Source organism: Streptopelia decaocto (assembly GCF_964273445.1).
Source record: "Streptopelia decaocto genome assembly, chromosome: 18".
Lineage (NCBI taxonomy): Eukaryota > Metazoa > Chordata > Aves > Columbiformes > Columbidae > Streptopelia > Streptopelia decaocto.
The window spans coordinates 7,865,306-7,893,282 of record NC_138673.1 but is presented as its reverse complement, the minus strand read 5'-3'; the positions used below and the strand labels follow the sequence as shown (position 1 = coordinate 7,893,282).

At 45.4% G+C, this 27,977-nt stretch overlaps 2 protein-coding genes across 2 annotated transcripts; one reads left to right on the top strand and one right to left on the bottom strand.

The window, feature by feature from the left end:
* Positions 1-25: 25 nt before the first annotated feature.
* On the bottom strand, positions 26-26,618 carry ITGAE (integrin subunit alpha E; the record flags this gene model as incomplete). The annotated part of the gene is made up of 37 exons (XM_082068789.1): positions 26-600; positions 1,039-1,149; positions 1,693-1,788; positions 2,244-2,345; positions 2,450-2,524; positions 5,988-6,095; positions 6,183-6,249; positions 6,695-6,772; positions 7,327-7,403; positions 7,715-7,816; positions 8,094-8,229; positions 8,968-9,038; positions 10,342-10,470; positions 10,721-10,869; positions 10,985-11,118; positions 11,865-11,995; positions 12,392-12,613; positions 13,520-13,660; positions 14,179-14,309; positions 15,307-15,442; positions 16,097-16,164; positions 16,248-16,398; positions 17,030-17,183; positions 17,578-17,729; positions 17,867-17,988; positions 18,221-18,334; positions 18,913-19,048; positions 19,531-19,681; positions 20,186-20,337; positions 21,023-21,144; positions 21,472-21,585; positions 22,218-22,335; positions 22,869-22,939; positions 23,339-23,436; positions 24,476-24,590; positions 26,263-26,377; positions 26,490-26,618. The coding sequence occupies 37 exons, from the start codon at positions 26,616-26,618 to the stop codon at positions 538-540; spliced, it is 4,341 nt and encodes a 1,446-aa protein (XP_081924915.1). The 3' UTR covers positions 26-537.
* On the top strand, positions 2,455-5,666 carry HASPIN (histone H3 associated protein kinase). Its single transcript, XM_082068518.1, has one exon. The coding sequence runs from the start codon at positions 2,759-2,761 to the stop codon at positions 5,345-5,347; it is 2,589 nt and encodes an 862-aa protein (XP_081924644.1). The 5' UTR covers positions 2,455-2,758; the 3' UTR covers positions 5,348-5,666.
* Positions 26,619-27,977: the final 1,359 nt, after the last annotated feature.

Below are 27,977 nucleotides of genomic sequence, written 5' to 3'. Positions count from 1 at the left end.
CTTCTGATCCCAACAACCAGAGACATCCAGGGACATATTTTACTGTATTTAAATGTGCAAATACATATATATATAAATACATGCAAAATGCTTGTCTCTCCATTTTCATTAGCAATGGCAGGGAAGCTCCCACTAATCCATTTCTACTTCAATCTATTCAGAAGCTACTCAGTACCAAAATAAATTTAAAAATCAGTCAACATCACAACAACTAAGCCTGAAATCCAACACATATATCTAACAGGCTCCAAGATTAATTTTTCCTACATTAAAGCAAAATTTCTCCTGGGGAATCTAGTTTATCAACAGCAGGCAGCCCCTCTATTGAACAGTCAATTCAAATTAAACAAGCAGACGGGTACGTTACCCAAAAGACCTGGGCCCCTACGGTCAAAACAGCAATTTGGGAGAGTCCCAAGATCCGGAGCACTGTAGCTCTACCATGGAATATGAACTGGTCTGCATCTCAGCCAGACTTTGACTCTTCTCTTTCCAAAAAGCCGGTGAAAGAGCACAGAGCTTTCTGCTTCGGCCGGCTTAGTTTTCAGGAAGATTTTCTTGCTCCATCATAGCTTTATAGTTTCTTTTGAAAAAGCCACACTGAGGAAAAAATAAAAGAAATTATTGAGTCTTTGTGTGTACATTAATTTTTGCTTTTTCTTAAAACAATTTTAAATGAAAATGTGAAGTTTTTCCTTCTCAGGGTTGCAATAAATCAATGAGCGAATGCAGGATGCAACGAGGTATGAATTCTGACAGGGCTGTGAGCCTGAAGAACTACATTGTTCAAAACTCTTCAGAACACCTATAAACGCTTCGTAACATTCAAACATTCTGCAAAGCACTTTAAAACAGGAGCTGAGAGGTCATACTGCGATGTTCAAAACAGCCCAAAATGTAAGACCGAGGTTTTACAACAGTACGTGGCAGATGCCCTGCAGCGCACATTTGAAAATATCTCTTTCATACTTAGAGAAATCTTTAAAACGTATCTAGCCGAAAGATCTGTGTTGCGGTGTGTGCATTAGCGATACCCACTTTCCAGAGAAGCACAGTAAGGAACGCCAGCAAGATAAGTCCACCAGCACAGCTTCCTACGATAACAGGCCAGAGATTAAACACTTCATCTTGCAGGAAGACGAGGGTGATCTGCAACAGAACCAATGCCGGTTGTTTTTTCTGGCTTAGATTTAACTGAGAAAGCTGAGTTATCATTCAACCTTTAAGCTGTGTGAGATGAACCATCTGTTTACCTACACAGGTACTTTGCAATACAATATGAAATTACTTTTGTTTTATTGCAAGCCTAGTCAAGGGAGTTAAATTTACCGTCTTCTTTAGGAGTTTATGGTGATTACAACAATCACCAGTGACAATCTTTCAGATTAAAGAGCATGACTTCACTAGGGAAAGAGAAGGAAGTCCCAGAGAGGACAGGAGGCCTCTGTGTTAGCCACAAGTGTCAGATATATGGAGTTCAAACCTAAACACTTTCCTGATATTCATCAGCAAACATCCCCTCTCTGCTTTTATCCTATAGTCAAAACCCGACTTCACTAAATACAATGGCACAACTGATGTTTGCATCAAAAGGTCCAGAATTTAACCCTGGGCACTTGATACACACATCTGGATTCCTCACTCATTCCTGCCCAGGAGAAGGACCGAGCTGCCCGTGTGATGCTCTGATACCTCAGCACGATGATTCTCTTCTGTCAGGGCCAGATATAGTTCTCTGTTGAAGGTGATTTTTCCAGGGACCAGCAAAACGGTTCTGCTTTTTAAAAACTATGGAGAAAGGAATAAAAGGGACAAACTGTCAGTTGCTTATCAGTCTTTTCAGAAAAACTTGTGTTGCAACAGCAAACCCTTATTCAGACTGTGAGAACCGGCCTGTACGGTGCTGCCACCACGCTGTGTCCTGTGTATATAACCTCACACAAAGTATCGCTCATGAGAACTCGTCTGGAGTGATGAAAGCTTGTGGTACTGTAGGAGTTATTTCACAAGAGCAATTTCTGGAGAAGAAGAGCGCAGCAGCATCTCTTCTAAGTGCCGAGTGCCTCCTGGGAGACGCTGCCATGAATAAAACATCCCTTGAATAAAACATCCCTGCTGAAAATAGCAGAAAATAGCGTCACATGTGGTAGAGCAACATCTGCACTGTGCTGTGGGAGAAACCCTTGCGCCTGTGGCAGGTGACAGACTGAGCAAAGGCGACAGAGCGCGCTTTTTGTGTGTACCTGGTGCACGTTGTTTAAAGACAGTTCTGCTGTCACGGTGACGGTGTCTCTGCCGGCCGGGATGGAGCAGCGCACGCCCTGATACCGCACGTCCCGAACCTCCTGCAACGCAACGGAGCGGAGCGGCTCAGCCCCGGCGCCGCGGGTGCCCGTGCCCGCCGCGGGTGCCCGTGCCAGCCGCGGGTGCCCGTGCCCGCCCCGCTCACCTCTGCTCCGGTGCGGCCGGAACGCTCCCGGAGATCCGGCTCCGCTTCGCCGCTCACCCAGCACCGCGTCGCCGCCTGAAACCGCACAGTGAACCGCACGTTGAACCGCACGTTGCGCAGAACGCGCGCAAAAACCGCGGGGGGGCGGAGCCTAACAGCTGTCCCGCCCCTTCCCCCGCGGAGGGCCGGGTCCGGGGGCGGGGCTCAACCGCGGTACCCGCCCCTTCCCGCGGAGGGGCGTGGCCGCCCCGTTCTCGCGAGACCCGTTTGAACGGGTGGCGCGTCCCGCCAGGCAGGGCGGCCGGGGCGATGCCGCTCCAGGTCCGCTTGTTCCGCACATACTCGCGGCGCGGCGGGCACCTCCGCCCGCCACCGCGGCCCGACCGATGGATTTCGCCGCCGCAGGACCGCAGGCGGCTGTTCAGCTCCAGCTCGGCCGGCTCCAGCACCGTCTCGGCCGCTTCCAGCACCGCCTCGGCCAGCTCCGGCGCCCTCTCCGACGACTCCGATTTCTCGCCGCCCGGCAAGCGCCGCCGCCAGCCGCCGGGTAAGCGCCCCGCTCGGCCCTGGCGCCTGCGGACCCGCCGCGGCGGCACCGCGGGGAAGGAGAACGACCCGCCGGGTTCGCCGCTCGTCCCGTCCCCGTCGCCGCTCCCGGCCCCGCGCGGAGCCGCCCGCCGCCGCCAGGGGCCGCTCTGCGGGGCGCAGCGCCCCCTGCTGTGCAGCACCCCGCAGTGGCCGCCCCCGGGCGCCGCTCGCCGCCCGTCCCGCCGCCGCCGCGCCCCGCCGGCCCCCCTGGCCCTGTTCAGCACCACGCTGCAGGGCGGCTCGGGGCTGGACGGCAGCCCGGGGCTCCGCTCCCCGCCGCGCAGGCAGCGATCGGACTCGGCCGGCAGCGCCCAGAGCTCGCTGGAGTCACCGGAGCCCGTCCCGCCGTCGCCCGGCGCTGACAGCGAGGGGGAGGAGGCTGGACGGGCCCGTCCCGACGGCGCGGGCAGGAGCAGCGGGCCGGGCCCGGGGTTGCGGAGGTCCCGCAGGGCTGTGGGGGTCTCGGTGCAGGGACCCCGCGGGGCACAAGCCCCCCTGTCCCCACGGAACAGCTCACCCGGCCCTCGGGCAGCGCTGCCTCCCGCTGACGAGCCGCAGCACTCAGCGCCGTGTGTCAGTGCCACTCCCGACGAACAGTTTTGTCATCTAAAAAGAGACTCAACACCAGGAAGCTCGTGCTGTCAGAGTGGCAAAAACAAGCAGCACCAGCTCACGCCAGTGGTGGTCTTGGACCCTCACGAAGTGTCAGTGTGGCTGACAAGTGGGAAACTCAACAAAAAGGCAGATATTCAACCCACTTGCCAGCAGCCACTGTCTCCTTTGGACCTCCAAGGAACCCTGGAGAATAAATACAGAAGCACCAAGGTTGTTTCTGGAGGGGGCAGCACCTGTAGAAAAGCCTGTATCAGCGGCTTCAGCGCCAGCCGCTGGGGGAGGCAAACAAGGCTCCGTCCGCTAAGGCACAAAAATAAGAGACTGCAGCAGCCTAACAACTCCCTTTTCAGACCACAGATGAGGCAAAAAAGAATGAAGAAGGGTGTTCTGGAGACGTCTGTAGACATAAAAGGCAATGACTGTTCACTCCTCAATAACTCCTGTTCCTGGGGTAGAGTTCGAGCGTCTTTGTCCTTCCACAAGAAGAAGAAAGTTACGGCAGAAGAGAGTTTCTGCAGCAGCGTTCTTTGTACCCCTTCTGCGAAATCCCTGCTGTCAGGGCACCAAGCAACCCCGTCCGCGGGTGAGGACCAGGGCTGCTCTTGGTCGGCCTCCTCCATGTTCCTGCTGGCTCCCAGGAGCTGCTGCTCCACCCTGGAGCTCACGGATGCAGAGAAGGTGTTTGGGGAATGCCACCAGGAAGGGCCGGTGGCGTTTGAGGATTGTATCCCTTTAGATAAGATGAAAGATTGCAAGAAAATTGGAGAAGGGGTATTTGGAGAGGTCTTCCAGATTGACAGTGAGAGAGGACCTGTGGCCTTGAAAATAATTCCCATTGAGGGGACTGAAAGAGTAAATGGTGAAGCTCAAAAGAGCTTTGGAGAGATTCTGCCTGAGATAATAATTTCCAAAGAACTCAGTCTTCTGTCTGAAGAATCTGTGAACAGGACTGATGGGTTCATCACCTTGTACTCTGCGCACTGTGTGCAAGGGGCCTATCCCAAGTATCTCCTGGAAGCCTGGGACAAATACCACAAAGTAAGGGGGTCAGAAAATGATCGGCCAGACTTTTTTGGGGACAAACAGCTCTTCATGGTACTGGAGTTTGAATTTGGGGGCAGGGACTTGGAGAACATGAGAAACAGTCTCAGTTCAGTGATATCGGCAAAGAGCGTTTTGCAGCAGGTGGCGGCCGCCCTGGCCGTGGCGGAGCAGGAGCTGCGCTTCGAGCACAGAGACCTGCACTGGGGCAACGTGCTGGTGAAGAAAACGGACGTAAAGGAACTTCATTATGTGTTGAATGGGACAACACACACCATCCACACAGCAGGGATTCATGTCAACATCATAGATTATACCTTGTCTCGGCTGGAGAAAGACGGGTTAACTGTGTTTTGTGACCTTTCCACTGATGAAGAGCTCTTTGAAGGCAGAGGGGACTACCAGTTCGATATCTACAGGCAGATGAAAGCCGAGAACTCCAACAGCTGGACTGACTATCACCCTCACAGCAACGTCCTCTGGCTGCACTACTTGGCAGATAAACTTTTGAAAGGCATGGCCTACAAGCATAAAAAACTCAATTCTTCCATGAGGAAAACAAAACAGCAGCTCACAAAGTTCCACAAAGAAGTTCTGACCTTCGAGTCTGCCGGTGACATTTTGCAGAACAGCAGCCTGTTCCTGGAACAGTGATGTTCCCCAGAACTAACACACTGATACTGCCTCGCTCCTTTGCTGGCTTTTATGTATGATCTTTTAAAACATCGGCACAATGAAGAAATACTATGATCGGTTACCATTGTGTAAAAAACATATCAAAAATGTCTAAAAAAAAAGCCTTCTGCTCCAACATGCTTCCATTTGTACTTTTTTGGGGAGGTGATGGTGGGGAGAGAAGTGATGTTGAGGAGGAGGGCTAAAGCTTTCTTCAGGGTCAATTCATGTTTGTAATTCCACAGAAATGTTTTTACCTTATTAGTGTTAAATTATTAAAAGTTCTTTTGTTACTGTATTGCTTTTTTTTGACAAATTCTTTCTTAAAGAAAAAAAAGAAAGAAAATACAGTTCTGGACAGTGAGGACAAAGGTAAATGTTGTTCCTCAGCTTTGGGACAGAGAGGGGAAACCCCACCTTTTGGCTCAGTTGTAAAACAGAACTGTTGTTCAGTTTGGCAAAAATATGTACCTGGAATAATGCTACAAAATGTAAATATGTGAAGATTCTGTAATGTAGATTTTTAAAACACACTAATCTGCAATGATACGGGGTTTTTCTCCCTCTCTTAAGGACCAGAGAATAGGTATTTCATTATAAAAAAAATAAGAAAAAGTACCTGTGTTCCTGATGCGTTTTTGATTGCCATGATGTTTTGACCTTGAATACTGATAGGAACCCAAATCTGCAGCTCGATGGTAGCGTTAAAACCATTTTTTCCATTTACCTATAAAAGAAAGTGCACAAGGTAATAAGTGTTCTTTATTGCTGATTGCAGATAGACCCGATGACCTACATTTGAAGCTCTACTTACATTAAATCTGAATTCTTTGTTTTCAAGAAGTCCTTCACTAACATTCACGTACATTAAAGAATCTGGTCTAAAGAGAACGATAAATCAAACTAAGTGAAAAGTGAATTAAGATTATTATTAAAATTCAGTGCATCCAACGCCCCAGATGCATTAAGTAATTAAGAGGTAGCGTGGTCAGATTTGTTGTAGCTGGAATGTCTGTGCAGTCTGCCTATATTTGTGTATATGTGCAGTCCATCGATTAGATGCATCTTTGAGCCTGTCTTATGTCTGTTTTTTACAGGTTAAGCAATTAGAAACCCTGGGCACCCCCCCATGATATAGTTTTCTTGTTCTGTCTTCCAACTCTTTACTTTTTGCTGTCTATACCACAGAAAATGACTTGACAACCTGCAGTGCTGAAATGAATAAGATGGAAATTGCATTGGAATCTTACCAGACATCCTCTCAATCTTTTTTTCCCTCTAATTGACTAAAGTAAGGTAATGTAATTGAACATTCTTAAAACTTACGTAGTGAGGCTTGCAGTGAATGTGTATCTGACATCCAGGACATGTTCTTCAGTCAGGATGGTGCTGTTTTCATTTGCACTTTAAAAAAGCAGGATGGATGAAACAACATTATTATCTCTCTGCTCTTTGTTTAACAAATGCTGTGTACTAGTTAGTGCCCATACATTTTAATGGGAGGGAGGTGACAAGAAAAGAATCTGAACAGTAACCTCCCCCCATTGGAAAGCCCTTACTCCAGAAAAATGCTCTGCACATACGTTTTTATCCCAATTATTCGGAGTGAAAGCTTTACTTGGAGCTGGATTATATATTTTAATGATCTGTTCTCTCTGCTGAAGGAGGACGCCAGGCCCCAGTTTGCCATTTCAGAAAACAAAAGCTTTAAGTATGTACTACACTTAAATTAGAACCTTAAAGGATGCTCCATCTTTTGCTGAAATAAATATGAGCAAAGCTAAAGTTATCATAAAGGAAGGAAAGATATTTTTCATGTGGATCCAAATGCTTTAGAAAGCTGAAGAGAACAAGTATAGTCTGTGTAGCCAGTGGCTGATGAGCAGCATGGACACCGAGCAGGGATTCTGCTATTTCCAGTTCACAATGTATTTTGCAGTGAACATAGCAATACTCACTTGGTGATGTTAATGGTGATTACAGGCTTATTGGGGAATATGCTTTCATCTAATTGCCAAATCACTGAAAATTTTGCCTGTTTAGAGGGAAGAAAAAGACACGATAAAAGATTGATTACCCTGTAAATACTCTAACTCCCCAGGGTATGTTAAAACATGATGGCTAATGTATTTTCTGCTCATCATTCCCTTCTGGAGAAATTAGACATTAAGTAACATGCAGGAAAATGAAAATTATCTCTTGCCTTGAGAAAATGCGTACCAGCCATAAGCTGAATTAGAAAGAATAGCAGCTCTGGCCTTATTTTAGAGATAGAGGATGCAAGAGCAGCTACTCAGAGTATCATTTAGGGGTAGGGCAAAAGTGAAGATAACAATCTGTACTTACAGTTGTCTTTTTGAATACTGGATGCCCAATTCTGCAGTTGGAGGATAAGATCATAGAAGTTAATGGTGCTGGTTGGCCACAGTGAACAGCGGGAGAGGACGGCTGCCAACAGAACAGGAACGCTCTTTAACATCAAATAAAAACAGACTGCAAAATTAAACTCGGTCTACATCTGCTCCCATAAAATGAATTAGGTCCAAATAGCCCAATAAAAGCTTGGGAGTCTTAGATCAGATAAATTCAGTTCTCATTCCTAACAACTCAAATGTTCCCTTCCTTCCCTGGACCGTAGTTCAGGATTTATGTGGGTAGTAAATTAATAGCAGCCTGCGCTGGGTTTTCTTCCTGCAGTCTGCTGCCAGCTGTTCTACAGCCTCACCTCAGCAGTCACCTTCTTAAAACGGAGGGTTTTAGGATAGTTCAAGACCACAGTTGTCATGTACGAGTCGTCTCCACTGTTTGTTAGTGAAACGTTCATGGTCACCTCTCTCGTGTGGCCGAGCACCGATTCCGTTCTAGAAGCAGACAGAAAAATGAGATGGGTGACGTGATTTCTAAGGGTTGTTATTTAATAAAATAAGAGGCCTGAAGTGTTCTGGTAATTACTGCCCCCAAATGCTTTCACACACAGCATAGCGCAATAGCCCAATTAATTATTCAGTATTCTTCAGGGTGTGGAGGAAAATGCTTCCCCCTTAATATCGAAGGCCATCATCTCCAAACCTTATGTAAAATTTGATCATTTCTGTTTTACATCAAGATAGATTTTTAAACATTATTCCACTTCAGCTTTTCAGTGAATTTCCAGGGTAGTGTTTACGATGAAGTGATGGTGCTGTTCTGCCTGGGGCTGGGTGAGCTGGGCAGCTCTTTGCTGTAGTGCTGTGCATCACACAGAATCACAGAATGTTAGGGATTGGAAGGGACCTCGAAAGATCATCCAGTCCAATCAGCCTAAAACAAAATCACGTGTTCACAATTAAATGCAGAATTGTGATTTTAGGACGACTGTAGTTGTTTAAACCTCGGTCTTTCCTCCGAGGTTTCCCAGAACAGCCCAGCGCGCCCACGGAGACGCAGTTACGGCGCTGTGTGATGTGATGTGACGTGACGGGAAGGACAAATTGAACGGAATGTAAACAAAGGACAGCAAATCTCGTCTGATAATTTGAAGAAAACCTCTTATGCACAAATATGACATTTTATATGAATGCTAAATGCAAAACCCGGATAATACAACTCCTGTGACTCACTGAATGTGACTCGTCAAGGTTAAATGAGCAGTACAGAGCGTCTCATTCCCGCAGTCCTTCTTGTACGGCAACTGAAAGCAAACACACATCAAGTCTGACTTTAACAGTCCGAATTTTTCTAAGATAGCAGCTGCAGAATATCCTTACACGTACATATACAGCCCCTGAAAACCAAAATGGCCATGACCTCAGTTAAGGAAAAGATGGAAATAAAAGACCCTCTAGTGATAAGTCAGTCCTAAATTGATGACGTTTTTAAACTCGAGTCCCAGGAGAAGGGCTACTAGCAATAACATGAAAAGTCTTCACTGGGGACAGGGTCTTGTTAAAGAAATACCAGTTGTTGAGTAGCCACAGGGTGATACTATTAATTTGTTTTCAAGATATTATAGTTTTTCTTGAATAAATATGTTCATTTGCTGTGCCAGCTTATAGGCACACTATTTTGTAGAGACAAGGCTGCTTCCTTTAGCAACAGTTTTCTTCAATAAAAATCTACTGTCTGTGGCTGAAATTTCTGGAGAAATTCAATGAAAATTAATAATTAGATGTTGTGTGCAGAAGTACTAAGCAACGCTGACCAACACTCAAGAATCTCATTAATTATTCTTAAGAAATAAATCAACATCAACATCATAATCCTTAGGAGTACTGCAGCCATAGTAATTAGTGCTCATTAGTGCTCAGTGCTAAATGTTGTCCTAATTTCTCTGTCCTGTGCTTTACGGACAGCTAATTAAATATTGAATTGTGGTAAAGACTTCTATTAAGTAACCAAAAGCTGCCTCTTTATGGAGCTTTATGGAATGTTTTTCAGCAGCTGTGATTTGGATTTCAGACTGAAAAGGGCAGATAATCTGTAGGAATCTTGCTACTAAACTGCAAGAGAGGAGACAGGGTGTCAAACAACCTCTAAGGTTATTAGAAGTTTGCAGCCTGTCAAGTATAAATTTGAAACCAACAACTAAAATAAATGGAAAAAAAGATGTTATTTTCATGATTTTACACATTTCTTCATTAGAAAATTGTATAGTTGTTACCAGCAAATAAGTCTTAATATAAGTTCCAATGGAGAGCTCAATATCTGAAAAGTACAGTACAAAGCAGACAAACCATCTGCCTTCTTCATAGGCAGCATTTAATCCTATTTTATATAGAACACAAGAGAAATGTCGTGGTCAAAAGTAAAGCAGTAAAGATTCTCTTTAACAAGATATGAGTGTCTGGGGAAAACTTGGGCCTATAGTCTACCTAGAATACAGTATTGAGGGCAGAAAACAACATGCAAAGGCTAAGAAAACCGAATTTATGTTTTTAATAGTAAAAGCTTCGCATCCTGGAAAGAGAGAAAGCTCTTTGCTAGCGTTTTGTTACCTGAAAATGCATTTCTGATGGCTGGTATCTATCCAGCACAGGAACAGCAAACTCCGTGTTATCATTTTTCTTATAGAGCTCGTGCTTAACTCTCAGAAAAACGCTGGAAAAACAGTCAGAGTCACAGGGCTACAAGAAAAGAAGAATGAGAAGTTGATGAGATATCTGGGCATTAAAATGCAGAAGTCTCATCTCTGTTCCAGCTACTATGATCCGGCTTATTTAGGGACCTTCTGTCTCGGGTGTTTTCTGTGGGCCACTATGTTTAAAAGCCATCGGTGGATTTTTCAAATGTTATTTTTTTGATCATTTGGACCATTTGGCTCCCGTGACATCCCCTGGATAGTGTGTTCCGTGCTGTCTGACCAATGTCACCTACCAGCGTGTGAAGCTGCAGCTCAGCGCACGTGTTCTTGCTGACCAGCAGCTTCCCGCTCGTCGTCGTGTTCTCATCTTCAAACCGCACTCTCCTGTTCACCATTTTCACATCCAGATCCACCGTGTAGAGAACGTACAACTGTGCAAACACTGCAAGATTTTCAAAGTCCTTTGTTAGTTGTACCAGAAATTGTCCTCAGTGCCGAGTTTCCCAGGACAGCGTAAGGCTGTTGATTTCAATCTGATCGCAATTCCCGTTTATTACCTTGTTGAGACACCGGTAAAGCTGAGATTGTATCGAAACATAGTTTTGCTGTAACAATGGTGTTATTTTGGAAAACTGGGATTCTCTCAGGGTCAAATCTCATGCTGGTGAGAAAGTGGACAACTGGTCTTGAGCTGGGCAGGGAAAACCAGATAAGGAACAGCATCAAATATAGATTTTTGAACTGAAACATTACAGCAGAAATGTTTTAAGCAAGCTTGGCAGCAAGAACTGCTCAGTATTTCCATGGTATTTCACCTGGCCTATTTACAGAAGTTCCAGTTTCTGCTGGGAACGTTCAGAACACACAAAATCCCAAGAGTCTGAAGGAACAGGCAGCCAAAATACACCAATACAGCTAGAGTTTCAGAATTAAACACGGTGTTTATGTTTCCATTAGATAAAGACATTATCTAGCTGTTCAAATTCTCTCTTTATCTGCAATTTGTTTTCAAATACAAAATGCAGGAACAAAATTAAATCTGCGTGCCACATCTTAGCCTTTGTGAACACCACGGGTCACTTGGCCACCAGATGTCTGATTGAAAAGGGGGTACGGTCTGTCAAGAATATCTTGTTTTGTCTAAATGAGCTACATTATCAGTGAATTGCAGATATCAAGGTCTGAGAACTAGATCTATGTTAATCAGTTAATATTCACTATCTCATACTTGTTCGAAGCTTTAGACATACAAAGGCAAAAGCCTTTGCAATTCGAACTAACGGCTTTACACTTTATATAATTTCTAGCACTGGTAAAGATATTTCTTTATGTCCCTCTGGTGCTGAATTAAAAATAGAATCATTACACAGCGCTTGGAACACATTCTATATTTGTAGCATTTTTTAGCACACTAAAAAAAACCCACATATTACCTACCGGAGCATAATCATGTTCTCCAGTGATCCTACTGTAATGTCTCGGACACCATCATTAGTGAGATCAAAGCCACCACCAATGGATTGTCCAAAATACTGAAGTCCTGAAGAAATTTCAGAGGCTTTTACTCTCTAAAAAGGGGGGTAAACATCAACAAAATCTAAGTCAGGATCTCTCTCCTGCCCTTGGGAAAATACACGTCTTTACATGAGGCTGCTGTGAGGGTGATTTGTGACACTCCTGAAATGCAAAGTATTGACCTTGTGTAACAGGCAGGTTTGGAAAGGCCTTTGCTGTTCTATGGGCAGCAGCTGAATCCAGCTCCCTGGCCTAAGCAGAGAGGCGAATAAGTCCAGTCAAGGAGCAGCTCTGCTGCAGAAACCTGTGCAGTCACATCACCCATCTGCAAGTTTCTCCCCATCAGTGCAAAGGAAATGTGGAAATCCTTCCTCCCAGCTTCCTCCTACAAACACACCAGTTTTTCCCTCTTAAGGTGTACCGGAGGCAATTCTCAACAAGACACATACTTGAGAAAAGGAGCTCTTGATGTTGTCTTTATCACCATTAAAGATGTAAATGCTGCCAAAAGAGGAGCCGTTTGAAAGCCAGTCTTCAAGGGGGGCTCCAACTGCAATATCCTCATATCCATCCCCATTGATGTCTCCGATGTTGGCCACTGCAAACCCAAACCGTGCAACAGGAGAGGTCACCTGCACGTTTAAGTGTCCTTCCAAGGTGAATGAACCACTCTGAAAAACATCCGAGAAGGAAATCTGTTTATAGCAAATGTAGCATGGGTAGCTCTTATGTTAAAAAAACCCCAAACTTACTGCACACTTATAATGCTTAAAGGTGAACAATAAAGCCCTAAACAATATAAGAAGCTGAAGACACCAGCTGACTCTCGGAACAAAAAGCTGGGTCGTTCTGCATGGAGAGCCCGCAACCCACCCACAGCAGCAGCATCTCTGGGCAGCGGACACACTGAAGCACCGTCTTCTCTTAAATCAAGAGCAGATCGAGTTGATCCCCTGCTTGTTCCACAACAGAAACCATCCCATCTTCTCCACCCCGTTACAGAAAGAAGCCACAAGAGGGTGCATGTTAGTTGAATTCTGTTATATTCTATAATAACAGACTCCCAGACTGTTGTTTTGTGCTTCCAACCACCATGTATGTGCCCTGAGCAAATTTTAGCAGTGCGCCAAGGAGGGTTTCTCCTGGTCTGCTCTTCAAGTTGACTTCTCACTCAAAATGATGCAATGTATCCTGTATATTGTGTAATGGATCCTGTAGCTAGGCCTACAAAATATTTAGCTCTCTGTAGCTGCCCATGTGCACAGCTATTGCAAGCACAGTGGAGAACTGCTTGGCAGAGCAAGGTCTGCACCAACAAATTTCTGTGTACAGGCAAAAGACGTGATTTTCTCACACTGTGCTAACCGTAAGCCTTAGGTATAGAATTTGATTTCCTTAGTTATTTCTCTTTATATTCTAATGCCTAAGGCAGGACCGCTGGCTTCATCCTGCAGTCCTCTACCATACAGGGAGAGCACATTCAGTGAGAGCACAAAGGAGGAATGTTTTATTTGTCACTGCTTAGGCATGGTTGGAAAATCCCCAACATGGAGTGTTTACGCTACCAGTGTTTTTACCTCTGTCTCCAGGCGATAGACGTAAACCCTTCCTTCTTCCCCTTGAATGTGATAAAACGGAGCTCCAACAAGGAGAAGATCTGTCACCCCATCACGGTTCACATCAAGAGGGCAGAGCTCAGATCCAAAATAAGACCCAACCTGTGCTCCAGAAAAAAAAACAAGCAGCTCTTTCCCTGGAATTCTCTATATATAGCTTTGTAGAATTAGTGTCCTTTGCAGCAGTAAGGCAATTTTTAGAACAAAACATCACATATCTACTTATATGTGGATCGTTGCCCTATTATTTATTTTATTACAGCTATCCTCAGGGACAGATCCTGCAACCAGTTTAGCAGTAACAAAATCATTATTCAACAGTTTGACAGAGGAAAAAGAATACCACAGCTATCCCCAGGAGCCATGAGAACAGAATGTAAATATAGTACACCCTGTTTAGCTACATTTCTTCCCAGGGTTTTTCCCGATTTCATGATTTCTTCTGACATTCCCAGAGCATTATGGAGTGAATAAACACCGTGTAATCCACATCTTGCTACATTGGATGCGTGTGTGAGGGTCTAAGTGTGTCTGGAGGAGAAAATGCAGCTGGTGTTTGCGCAAACGAGGTGTGTGAGGTGTCTGGTTCTGCGACTGCCCTGGGGAGGGATGCTCCGTACCTGTTCTCCTTGCAGGGTTTGTTTTAAGCGTCCATCCTGAAACACCAACACCTTCCCGCTCATGCTGTGCCGTGGAGCTCCAGCCACGTACAAGGGTCCATATTCCGTGTGTACCACTGCCACACTGTACCCTGTGTGTTCACACAAGAAGCAAAAATAGTATTTATTATCAGTACCACACTCTACGCCTGAAGGAAAAAGCCCACGATTTGGTCTGAAACGCAGACCTACATATTCAATGAGATCCAAGAGTCTGCACTGTGTCCGGCTGTTGTGGCCCATGGCTTTGATTACAGACAATCTCATTAAAATATTGATTAGGAAATAGGAGGTAAGTTTTCTGAGCAATAAGCCAGCAAAGCTGAGGTTTTCCTCTCTTAGCTTGTTGGGTAATCGAACAAATTACTGCTCTGAAAAACCTGCTTGAACTCTTGATAACTTTTCGTAGTATTTTTCACAGTTCCTGAGTGATTATCCAACATGAATGCTTTTTTCTTTTTAATTATTATGTCTGCAAGCTGGAAGGTTTAACACCCTTCACAGAAGTGAAGAAAACACTATACTTTGTATAGAAAGCAAAAGAGATCTGGTACAAGGCTTCTGTAGGGTTATCCTGACACAAACACCCCACAGCACCTCCTGTTACCTGGTAAGACTTTAAGGCCAAGCCTACAGCTGGGACATACGCGGGTCATGAAGCTACAAAGCGCTGGGGTGAATAACCGAGGCTTTATTTGTCACCAAGCCAAGAACAGGATTGATTCACAAGCCATTTCTTCTCCAGACACTCACAAGTGAAATATTTATCCTTATCAGCTCTTAAAAATGCCCTTCATTGCAAGTATTCTTATGCAGTGAAACCAAATGGCCTGTGTTAACAGAATAATTCCACGGGGCATCATAACTCATAAGACAAAACAAGTCATGTCTTCCCAACAAGAAGCAGAAACACAGTGCTTTCAGCAGAGTCACTCTCCCAGCTAAATAAAATAGTCAGAATCCAGTAGGATGCTGCAGGTGACCTTCTTCAGGTAAATGCTGTCAGTGTCACCACACTGCGCTAAACACAAACTACGCAAAACTGCAGTCAGGCTGTCAGTTGATCTCAGAAAGGAGGAAGCTGATTACCTAGGTAACTGTATTTTGCTGTTTTGGCTTCTTCTTTAGATTCATTCAGGAAAACGGCTGTCTTGGTCGCCAGATCATACAGTAGAATTCCACCAGACCAGTCAAAGGCCCCCACTGCACCAAACATTAAGACTTGCTGCAAAGCAACATACTGCAAGTTAGGAGAGGTGAACACAGGGCAGCTGCAAAGCCGTTTGGTAAGGAGCAGTGTTTTCTGGTTTACAACTCCTGCACTCTTTCCTGGGGGGTTCTGCCAGCCCCTGTGAGACGCTGAGGACAGGCAGGTGACAGCCCAGCAGCACAGGAGCAGCTGCACATCTCCCAGCTCACTACATGACTTTTCGTTTCCAAATGAGATCAGAGTTGCCCTTGCAGCCAAGGCTGTTGAATGTTCATCAGCCTCCTCACAATCCACTGTTTCCCCCTCCTAAGAGAGGAGAATTGTTTTATTTGCAACGTGACGGAGTCCCTGAGTTGTGCACTGGAGATGTGAATGCCAGCAGAAAGCTGTCAACTGGAGACAAAAAGCATCCAGTGGTTAGAACAGGGGACGCATGTGAGATAACTCCCATCCTAGAATAAAATTCACTACTGACTAACTGTATAAAAGTGATATTTTAACTTATCTGATACATCCAAAGCAAGCAGTGGCTTGCAAAGAAGATTTGACTACATGAGTCTCACACTTTGGCATCGCCATCATTTCTTGTGGGACACCTGATTCCCCACGCGTGTGGAAGCAGCAGCTCAGCACACAACAGTTCAGTGGGGTTAAACACGCGACACTGACCTGATCCAAGATCTGCACGCTGAAACCAGCCTGTGCAAGCTCATATTCCAGGGCATCACCCTGTGTACCTGAGGATGCAATAGAAACAGGGTAAGCCACTTTCTCCTTATTTCTCAAAAGGTGGTAATGAAATAGAAAGATTGCTGTTTACCTTCTATACCAATAATGCTCTGCTGTAGGGTTGAAATCAGTCCGTCTAATGCTGAATAATTGGTCACCTGAAATACATTTGTGTCATCTGGACCAGACGCAATTAGCCGTAATTCATTTAGGGCCTTGGGTTTTTTGAAGGCATCTCCCACCTGCAGAAGAGATGCAAATCAATCAAAAGAAGCAACCTTTAGAGTCTCTGTGCACCCACCTACTTCGTTCAACAGTTTGTGGTAAAAACCTCGACTTCAGGCATCTTGTGTGAACCCAGCAATAGCAATTGCTTTGGGAGCCAAGGAATTGGCCGGGCTCAGTGTCTCCAGGAGCCAAACCCTTATGAAACCTCTTCAAGTAACTGGCTGGTGCTCTATTCTGTGCATACACCTTTGTTGTAGCCAACAATTAATTTTGGAAATTGACAAATTACAAGGCATCATAAAATTGAACATTTTCCTCTGAAAAAGAAAAAATGAAAAGAGATAGCAGGAGGATTATTTAAGGTACCACATAGCATGTCTGAAAATAAACTTCAGGGTAAAGCCTTGTTGACAAATCAACACAGGTGCTGAAGGTAGTAGGCGTAGGAAGGAACAAACACGGGTATATAATTGACACTACACAGATAGATTACAGTAACAGTTCAAATTGTAGCTTTATACTTATTTTATACATACCTCTTCTTTTATATACTGGAACCATGCATAGATCAGTTCCACCTTTTCTCTCCCCCAGTGTTACCAAGATACGGAATTAAGGTACAATCCAAGCACATTCCCAACTTACCCCGATGGCATAGCGCTCGATTCCTGCCATTTTGGGTGAATTTACCACTGTTGTCAAGTCCATTTCATCCAGGAGGATTTCCCCATCTGTAAGCACAATCATGACCTTGGCTGCATCCTTGCGGGACCCGTGACTTTCAGTGAAGATGGAATCCCTGGTAAAACACCGAAACAAAGAACGTGGGCTGAAAGCTGAAGCTTTCCCCCTTGAGATAGAGCGAAGAGTCTTGTTGAATTATGCCCTTGCAACTAACAGTCACAGCAAGGAGGCAAAAGAATGTCTTTCATATTCGCACATCTTAAAAATACCAGGTGCTGTCTCCCCTTCTATTGCTTCCTGAGCACCCCTACACCCAGAATTAGGCACTGACAACTGGCTTTTATAACCCTCTAAAACATGGCACAGAATCTGCTGCCTGTCATTCAGCCACCGCCAGACAAATAACTGTTTCCAGGACCTGAATGCCCATAGAAGTCCCTCTCCCTTATCCATGAAATGCCCTGGAAATTCATCCCCTTCATTTCTTGTGCTCTTTTGTTGTTACTCACAGGACATGCTGCATGGCAGATGCTGTTTTTGTCACGTTGCACACCTGCACAATATCAAGCACTTTCTGGAGGGTGGCACGCGGATCCCAGTTTTCTCGCAAGTCGAACTCAGTTCTGATTTCAAACCCGTACTGCACCACTGCAAAACTGCACTGGAAGGAAGCAGCAGACAAACAGCTGCTTGTGACAACTGTTGATTCAGAGAAAGAGGGTTCTCTGCAACAACTAGCCCAGAAATCCCAACAGAAACATTAGCCAGACTAGGTGGAAAGGAGAGAGCAGAGAGTACCTCGAAGCACTTCTCATACAGCGTTTTCATCATCTTGTGGATGAATGCTTTTGCTCTTTCAAAATCCTCTGGCTCGATGCTCCCTGATCCATCCAAAACAAAAGCAATCTCTCTCCCAGAACCTGCCCAGGATATGGAAAGTAAAGGAATGAAGAGAAGGCAATCAGCAGTTTTGGTCAAAACCAAGTCCTTTATCTTAATGCACACGTAATGTCACTCAAACAAGTGACTGAACTGCACCAAGACTGCTCAGCTGTCATTTCAGCGTGAGCTACAGCTCAGGTCTGGCACAGCAATGCCCTGGACTTTTTTAGTCCATGGCATGATTGTGTTAAAAGATACTTCACCACGTACGCAAGTCATTTTCCTCCTCCTCCTCTTCATCCTCTTCCACCCAGGAAGGGAGCTTGTTGTCACCACTGTAATCAGTGTTCCTGTGCTTTGGTGCTTCAGTTGGAATATTTTCAGCTGAAACATGGAACGAGTTTGAGCGTAGATGACGGGGCAGTGGGAGAGAAAGCAAAAGGTGAACAAAATTCTGGCATTATTGCCTACACAGTGTTCCTGTGCCTTGCTGCCTGGCAGCTGAACTCTTCCTCATCCCTATGGTCAATATTGTCTTCAGGTGCTACGGAAACACTTGTGACTTTTAAGGCTGTGGGGATCAGAACTGCATCTCAGAACTACAGTGAGAGTTCAGTAGAAATAAACTGCTCTGAGCACAGCCAGAAGTGTAAGTACCACAACACAAACACTGTCCATGTGGTGAACGTGTGTGTTGTAAAGCACCTATTGCAGCCCAGCTGTCTGTCCAGACGTTACGGCTGCAGGTCACAGATACAGAATATGATCTCTTGTGCTTGAGGACTGTTACTAGTGTAACAGAAATCACTTTTATTTGTTTTGCTGTTGCTGGGCAAGTGACTACGAGAACAGGCTGAGATCTGGAGATATATTTACATTCCTTGAGCAATGAAACTGCCCACCATCACAGATCCACTCTATAAGTTACACAGAAGATAGGTTGGGAGTGGGATTTCTCCTACCTGAACCACTCAGAGTCTCTCTCTCCAACTCTGAAAGGAAACTGTCAAAATCTTCATATGTGGACAGGAGGAACCAGTCGCTTCCGACATTCTGCAGCTCTTCTGGCACCCACTGGTTGCTAATGAACTCTCCAATCTAGGGAGAAAAGCCATCAGACAGGGAGACTGAACATGTTTCATACAAAGACATAAACAACCCCAACAAATTCCCAAACTGACATTAAAAACTTGAAAGCCCTGAAAAGGGAGGCTGTTTTCTGAAAGCCTGGTAAAGCCACCCTGATCCTAGATTCCACAGAAGCCCTTATTTGCTAATAAATACTAACAACAGCTCTAGAGCCACAAGATTTCTACAACTTCAGCACCTTTGCTTCTAGGATATATTCCTTCATCTCCTTCAAAATCAACTCTCTGGCATCAAGCAGATGGAGGCCCAAGTGAATCAAAGGATCCAAGGTATCTCAGATTGGACATCCTGCATGTCTAAGGCAAGATGATCTGTTCTTCCACTCACTGCTAAAGCGTAAGAGCAGACACATGGGACGGATGGAAACACCACTCCCCTATATATGTGCTCTGATGCAAGAAAGTGTGGCTTTGGTGGGGCTCCCCACTCACCCCGGGAGCATAGAGCTTGACCATCGCTGCTTCCAGGGAGCTCATCACAGTTCTCAGTCTATGGTCTTCCAGAAACACTTGCCCAGATGCCATGACAATAATTATCTTGTCAGTCTGGATGGAGTCGGGGCTTTCAGCAAAGACTTTTTCCCTGTGGAAACAGAACCATAAAGGTATTTCATGGGACAAGCCATGTCTGCAGAGCTGGAAATATCAGCGTTGGTGGGAGGGCACTGATGTTCACTGAGCTCTCAGCCCATGAGAGTACACACGCACAAGACAAATATGCACATTCACGTGCACAAGGATTTGTGCTTTCCAGGGACATTGGCTGCCCACAGCTGGTAGCTCTGAATTCACAAGCACTTTTGCAAGCTGCACATGGGGCATTTTTACGGTGCGGGTCAGTATTGTTAGTCATACTACTGAGAAGGGAACGGAAAGCATGACTCCTTGAGATGCAGCAGATCCGTGAAAAAGGTGGGAAGAACCTTGGGTTTACAAATGAACACATGCTCAAAGCAAGACCCAGGTGACTGGATTCAAGGGTGTGAGAGAAAGAAGAGTTCAGAGATGTGGGAAGCTGGACTGATGCACATGGAACACAAGGAGTCACTCAAGTGTTCCTGGAGCTTCTCGAGACACGTGAACTCACAACACATGCTGCAGTGTGGCTGCGATGTCGGTCCGCGAGCTCTGCTGCTTGATATTTCGGACTTTGAAGAAAGCAGTTAGTCTGTTGCAGCTTTCTTGCAGGCTCAGTTCAGTTTGGATTTGGGCTCCATACTGCACCACAGCAAACCTGATCTGGAGGAAGCCGACAGCAAAGCCAGAGCTGGTTAGGCAAGATCTAAGGCAGGATCCCTAAGTCCCTCAGAGTGCCAGGTTTAGTCCTAAACTTTACTGCACAAACACAGAAAGCACATATTGCAAATAATAGGTAGGTCAACTGTCTTTATCCCTCTGTCTCCATCACACATTTGTATCCTAGTGATCCCTTCTGGATCAGCTCCAGGAACTGACTCCATTTTCATTGGCTCAAGACAATGGTTTCCCTGTCTGAAGTTCCTGTATTTATCTGTCTGGCTAGACCTTCCGTGACCACATGGCTCAGCATCACTTTGTCTCCGGATTTATTTAAAGAATTTAAAATAACAGTTTATACACCCCATTCCTTATATTTGTGTGTAGTGTTTCATGGTGCCCTGAGAGATTTGCTTGGTAAAATATCTAAGCATCCTTCTGGCACAAAAACCCAGTCCTGGCTCTTCCACTTCCCTCTTCAGCTGCTCCTCCTCCTTGACTCACTAACATTTAACTCTTGCATTAGAATATGTAGAACATATATTCTACATCCTACATATTCTACAACCAGCATTACTGTGAAGTTTAAAAAGCAATAATTATGTGAAACAGGAGAGTTTCCATTCTTCATTAGAGCTCTGATCCATCCTGCCTATCAGATTATGACACTCTGAGGAGGTTCACACACCTTGGAGCATTTCTGCCACATTGACTTCATCATATTGAGGACAGATGTCTTGGCATTTTGGAAATCATGTGGCTTGGTGCTCTCTGATCCACCCAGAATGACAGCAATCTCTGTTTGCCGTTCTGTCAATGCAGTGAAATAGAAAAGGATATTTGAAGGGACAACCAAACAGCTGAACATTTATTAAGTGTTCAAGGACATTGACGTATCAATAAACAACCAAAACTTTGACTACAGCACCACGCAGCCATCCTGAAAGCAGGTCTAGATGATGATGTGGTTTACACTGTAGTGACAGGTTTTAGTTTTTAAAAATCTCAGTGAATGATGACTGTAATAATGACAGAAATTTGCCATTACAAATAAGTGTCCCTCCCCAGATGAACGCAGGCTGCTTCACACGCAGCCAGTACAGAAGACAGTAATGATGGCTGGTGTCCAGCACTTACCTTTGCACATGCGGTTGTTCCTTGTGCTGCCAAAGAGCTCACCACAAGCACCGCTGGTGTCTGGAATCTTGTCTCTGCTGCCTTTACTCTGAACGCTGTTTAATTTGGTCTCAACTAAAGCATTTTAAAGCAAGAAAAAAGTACACTTTACCCTTTGAAAAATACTCTTCTAATTAACACACCTCAAACTCAGTATGTATTTCCACCAGGGTTCCCAAATTTGCAGGAGACACGAGGGTCAGACTGTTAATAGCAGTCAGAAAACTGAACATGGAATGAGACCATCTAAGTGTCTAATTTAAAGTTCTCAGCTTCTTAGCAATGACTGCAAGAAGCAGAGCAATGTCAGACAATCAGACCATCTCTGCTCCCTGGATTAAATGCCCAATAGCCCAGTTGGAAGGAACAGCCTTGAGTGCCCAGGAACTTTTAAAAATCTCAGTGGATTTTGCCACATCCATCCACTAAGGATGTCAATACTTTTCTAAATCCTGACTTAAGAGCTGGATCTTTTGGATGCATGGGACACCACAACAGAAGATCCCTGCTGCTGTGTGCTGGTTTTAAAGGCTGAGCTTTGTAACCTGTTGAAGTCACTGTCACACATGTTAAAATTCAGCTCTAGGTCTCTCTCCGGACCGTGGACTTTGCTGGTTGGCAGCTCAGGCGGCCTCTGGTGTCAGAGCAGAGCCTCAGGCTGTTGTTTCTCCCTCTGCAAAGGCCCCGCACTGGTTTTGCTCCCATACCCGTCTTGGTGAGGTTGAGGAAAGCTGAGCTGCGCAGACCGGCGGTGAGCAGGGTGCAGACTCCGTTCACGTTCTCAGTCGTGGCGAAGGCTCGGCGGTGCTTCTTCTGCAGGCAAGCCTGGGGGCGGAGGGGAAGGCTAATTAATGACTGGTGAGATGAGCAAAGCCACAGGCAGAGGACAACTCAAGATGCCACCCGGCAAACACTCAGCATCGCTGCACAGCACTGAAATCCTCCTACTGACAGCACAAAAGCCCCTTCCCTGCAGTGACCCTGGCCATGCAACGTGGCCAAGACTTCAGCCCTGCGCTGAAGCAACAAGTGGGACTGGTGGGCTCCCCAGACTGAGGCATCAGCCTCCTAACTGGTGGGTCTCCTAAGCCTCCCATACCAGTCTCCCTTTTCCTAAGGATGGGGGTGGCTGCAGTGAAGTCCGAGGTCCCCTGCAGTCCTCAGCGATGAGAAGGGCCTTTCCTTTTGTCTCCTGGCTGGCACTGCACCAGCTGGCTTTCCAACCAGCCAGGATCCAGCCAAGAGCTTTCAGCCTTTGTCCTTCTGTTGTGTCTGCTCATTTGCATTTTCCAGCAAAAACACACAGCATTTTGGGAAAATATAGTCATTCCTAGCCATAGATTTTTCCAGTCCCTTACCAGAATCCAATCTGAGTTCCTGTCAATAGCTATGGCACCATCCTGGATGTTTTTGGAGCCTTTAATCTTTCCTGAAATTGAATAATTGAATGAATGAATGAATGAATGAGAACAAAATTGAAATGGGTACAGTACTTGTCAGCCTTGTGCAGACAGAACAAAGAAAAGCTACAACGACTGATATCAGCTGTATCAGCACTTCTAGAAAGCGGACTCAGTTATCAGCAATCATAGCACTAGTGAATATACTGGAAACAAAAACTTTGTATTTCAACAAAGTTTAGGTGAAGACTTAAGCTGTGGCAGAAGAGGTCTTGCAGCCTCCAGACATCACTCCCAATGGCTGGGACCGTGGGTTTGCTGATCCGTAGGACCCAGCAGCATTCCCGGTTCTCTCTGAAACCCCCAACCTCTGCAGCCCCTCCTGCCCACAGCAAAGCAAGTGCTGGGCAGGGGAAGCACGACTGTACCTCGCAGGGGTATCTCCTGGCACTCGATCTCCTCCCGCAAAACGCTGCACTTCCTCAGCCTGCCCAGCCCCTTGTCTGCTGAGGAAGTAGCCAAAATCCTGCAGAATGAGAAAAAAGGTGGAAAAGAAAGAAGGTGGTACAATCAGGCAGAATCCTTTGGCAGTGCAGTGCAAAACCATCATCTGTGTGCCAGCACGGCCACTCATTATTCTGACAATGTCTCTTAATTAACTAGACACCAGTGTGGCTTTGAGCTGAATCAGCCACTGAAAGGAAAACACTTATTTTGTCCTACAAATCATCGTCCTTCCCATTATCTGAACTGTGAATTCAGCAGAGCTGTCCCAGACCAAGGAAGAGGTCTGGAAGTGACAGGCCCATAAAATACTGGAGGTAAAGGGAGACCAGAGGAGCGGCGAGAAAGTCCAACCATCATACTGGGAACAGCATCACTGTGTGAAATGGAGACTCTTCTTTGAGTCAGCCAATTTCTGCTTGGGGGGGAGAAAATGTTATTTACTGTAAAACTTAAAACACACTCTGTGATATACAGGCTGAGCAATCTGCTCAGTGTAATATAGGTTATCTCTATAGCAACCACTTGTGGTTGGCTTCTGCTCACCAGCCTAACCAGCCATTTCTCTTCCCCTACAGACCCAATACGCAAAATATAACAGTTTCCAACTTTATGGTTTTCAGACCAAGCTCACAAGATAAATCTTGACAGCTGGTGGATGCCGTGACGGCTGCAGCCCCAGAAATGACGTTGTACGCCAGGAAATACTGCAAAAACCCAGCTGCTTGTTTCAGCCATTTGGTTAAATGAGCAGATACCCTTTTTGCACGGTACCACGACTGAGCTGTGGGTGAGGGGAGAAGCGGCGTGAGGACTCACAGACTGACAACGTAAACCTCACACCAGTGAAGCTCTAACACTGCTCATCAGCCCCTGGGAACCCAGGAGCAACTCTGGGTTGCAGGCACAGGAGCCTGTGCTAACACACCTGTGCTAACACACCTGTGCTAACACACCTGTGCTAACAGCTGTAGAAAGCGAGAAGCTACAGGACCTCAGGCCGCACTCATTCATAAAAGCTTGAGAAGTCTGGGTATGTTTTTCTTTCTCCTGTTCCTTACATGGTTGTGTTCCCATCCGAATGCTGAAGAACTGCGGGCCACAAGAACGCGGCTGTGTGTGGTGTCATCCATGTCTTGCCAGTGTCAATATTAAAGCTCCTCAAGGACTTGACCACTGAAAACAAATAAATAAATGAGTGCAGACTGTGATCTGTAGAGTCATCGTTAACAGGCCCTCGAGCCAGCTATGCTGCCCACCACCAGCACAGGCAGCTGGTGGGACGGAGATACCAAGCTATGGAGATTTCACTGATTTAGATTAACAAAGGATTTTCTTGCCCAGCCTAATGAAAAATAAAGCGATGGGAGTCCTGTTGTTCTGTTATGAAAGTCCACCTTGGATATCATGAAACATTTCTACTAGATGAAGCTCAGAAACCTGCAGGAAGGGAAGCAAAACTCAGGGCTTGTGCAAGTGACGTGCCACTTCAGGCACCAGCAGATTCGCTTCTTGTAAAGCTCATATTCAACAGGACAGGACACTGAACCCATCAGATTAAAGAATAAGCAGCTTAGGTAGAAGCAGGGATTGTTCCCCACAAGAACAGCATTGTCATGAACCTGGTAAGAAGAGAACATTGATTTTGGCATGTTAACAAAAAGTTCAAAGCTTGGCAGCAAGGGAGTAAATTTGTGCCAAAAGTGATGGATAACGTGCTGAGGACGCAGCTCTGCTAAAAGTCCAATAACTTCACAAAATATATATAAAACAGCCATAAAAAAAAAAAAGAGACACTTCTACCCGTTACTCAGAGCTGTATCTGAATTGGGATTTGTGCATGAATGTAGTTCCTTTTTGCAAGGCAGCCCACAAAAATGGGGCTGATATTGGTGTTTCGGCTGTAAGACTCCGCGGTAAGCCAACCCCTGCTGCCGTTCACGCTTCAGCTCTTGATTTCTGTAGGCACGTTAGCACTTCAGTAAGTGCACAGCCGGGGAGATAAATATACTTGAATCTAAGTGACAGACTGAAATGTCACAAAGTGGGAAGCACAAAAGGCAATTTACTATGATAAACGCAGTAGGTTCAGGTACTGAGCTATACTGAATCACCCAACAACCTGGAAAACTTCACACTCAGTGCACTGCTTGAGCTACCAAAGCAGCAGTGTGATGTGTCACCCTTCCCGGGCAGCTCAAAGACAATTTCATGCCAGAACTGTCCCCACGAGGCTACAGGACAGAATGACGTGGACACAGACACTGACTCGGGAAACATTCCTCCTAATACATACCTACGCGTTACTTCACACAAACTTATTCCCAAATAAAGGTCTTCTGAATTTTCTTTTTAAAAATCCCACGTGTTCTAGAGCTCTTCTTAAAGAGATCAACAAGCCAAAAACTCCTGGGAAATATATCTCTGAAAGCAGATGCTGCTTAATCCGAAGTGTGTCTTAAATGATGCTAGAAAGCAAAGAATATAAAAACCATCTCACCTACATTCTACCCTCACCTACTTCACTATGAGCAAACAGACAAACCAGTAAAATCTATAAAGGCCAAACATATCTTGCTAGTTTTGTGTTTGGGAGTATAATTTCACCCAGCAGCCACTTTTCTTCCCCTAAGGATGAACCCTATAGAACTCTCTCCACCCAAACGTATGAATCCCTCTGAAACAGCAGAACACATCACAAACTAAGGACTTTCCATACAAGTCCAAACATCCTGAACTTTCTACATAAGAATCACGTTATTGGCTCGCATTAAGGGACCAATCTGAGTCTCCAGAAATTTCTGTTGCTTTCTAACACATGTAAAATAAATATAGAGATAAGACTCACTCATTAGGAAGAGCAGATACAGGAGCGATCTCATTGTTCTCCGTTTGCAAGCGAATGCAGGAGAACTGGAGCCACCAGGCAGAAGCTGCTCTCTTCCTCTGCTGCTCCTCCAGCTCTGCGGGTCTCATTGCGCTCGCTGAGACTGAGGTATTTCCTAACTGAGGTTTCAAAGCGTACGCTTTGCTGAAGATGCAAAGACCTACTTTTTAGTAGGTCCCTGATGTTACCAAAAGGTGATTTTTAGCAGTTCCTCCAGTTCTCTCCATCAACAGCTTTAGAACAACAGGATCTGTCTGGAAAAACCCACTTGGGTCTATATTTGTACTGTCCACCTTGTCCTTTGGTGCTTGCAACATGGACACACCATATCCCGTTGAAATGTGCACACAGATCGACTCGAGGGAACTCACAGCAGGGATTTAAGGGAGATATCAGCTCTCAGATGCTCCTCACAGTCATTTTTTAGTGCAAGAAGTTTCCCCACCATCCTCACACACACACAGAGCACTTGGTGTTCCCCTTTTATTTTGTGTATTATTGGTGTCAGAAAGTGACATTTCATGGCAGGATGCCCAGGGTACGTTAAAGGATTCTGCTTGTCTCTTTTCCCCTCTACCAACAATTCTTTGGCTTTTATTGATCCCTCAACCCTTTGTACTGTTGACTCTAGTCTGGGCCAGACTAACACAGAATTACTCCCACATAGTTCATACTATCAGAGAACTGTGTAGTGAGTATTATTTGGATGCAGGGTGGTGTTATTACAAGTGCTCAATGAGCTGAAGTAGCAAATGCTGAGCAAGCAGAAGAGTTAACTGCATAGGAAACCCTTTGGGAAGGGTGGGGAGAGAGAAAAGCCGTTCCAGAGATGTGGTTCTATTCGCCCAGAAAGTGCAAGTTTTTCAAGCATCCTCAGAAATGGGTGCAACAAATCACAGAGACACTTTCTAGCTGCCTCCAACTCTCTTCCTCTAAGGACTCCCTTGTTTAACAGCATTTGACAGCCATCCAGAAATGCTGTAGCACTGCACATCTCACGAGTCCAAACTGAAAATATTACATCAAAAGGGGACGTGAAGAAAACTCTTTGCACTCGGATTTTAATAGCAGTTCGGTGCCAGCCAGAGAGCAGCCGCAGTCACACCTTTCCGAGGCTTCGTCTGGTCCCGTCGGACCCCGCTTTTCTTCAAACTGCTGAAGCAGATGGGAGGTTGCAAATTGGAACAGTTTTCTTTTAAAGTGTCTCCCCCTCCCCCCCAATTTTATTTTCTTTTTAGTCCCAGAGCAACATATGAAATTTCTTAAATACAGCAAAGAAGAATAAACTGATAGCTAGGAACAGTCCAGCTGAGAAACCTGCCAGATCCGTCGCTTCAGAAATAGCTCCCTGCAGCTTATGTAGACTTACAGAAAGCATCTGTTCTTTGTCTGAGCCCTTTTGCTTGTCACATTTCAAAGACTCCCTCCGCTAGCTACAGAGGCAACGGAAAGTATGCTCAGTTGCAAGTGGGGTCACAAAGAGATGAAGAGAGAAGGAATAAACCAAGACACAGATACACCTCCTCATACCGGCTTCAGCTTCAAAACACGCTTTGAAAAGAGACAAGAGTGTGGAAAAAAACCAACGATAAAATTAAACGTGCAAAGCATTTGAGGAACAAGAAAAGCCTTGCTTCCACCTATAGCCCTGAGGAAAATGGCCATGTGAGGAATTG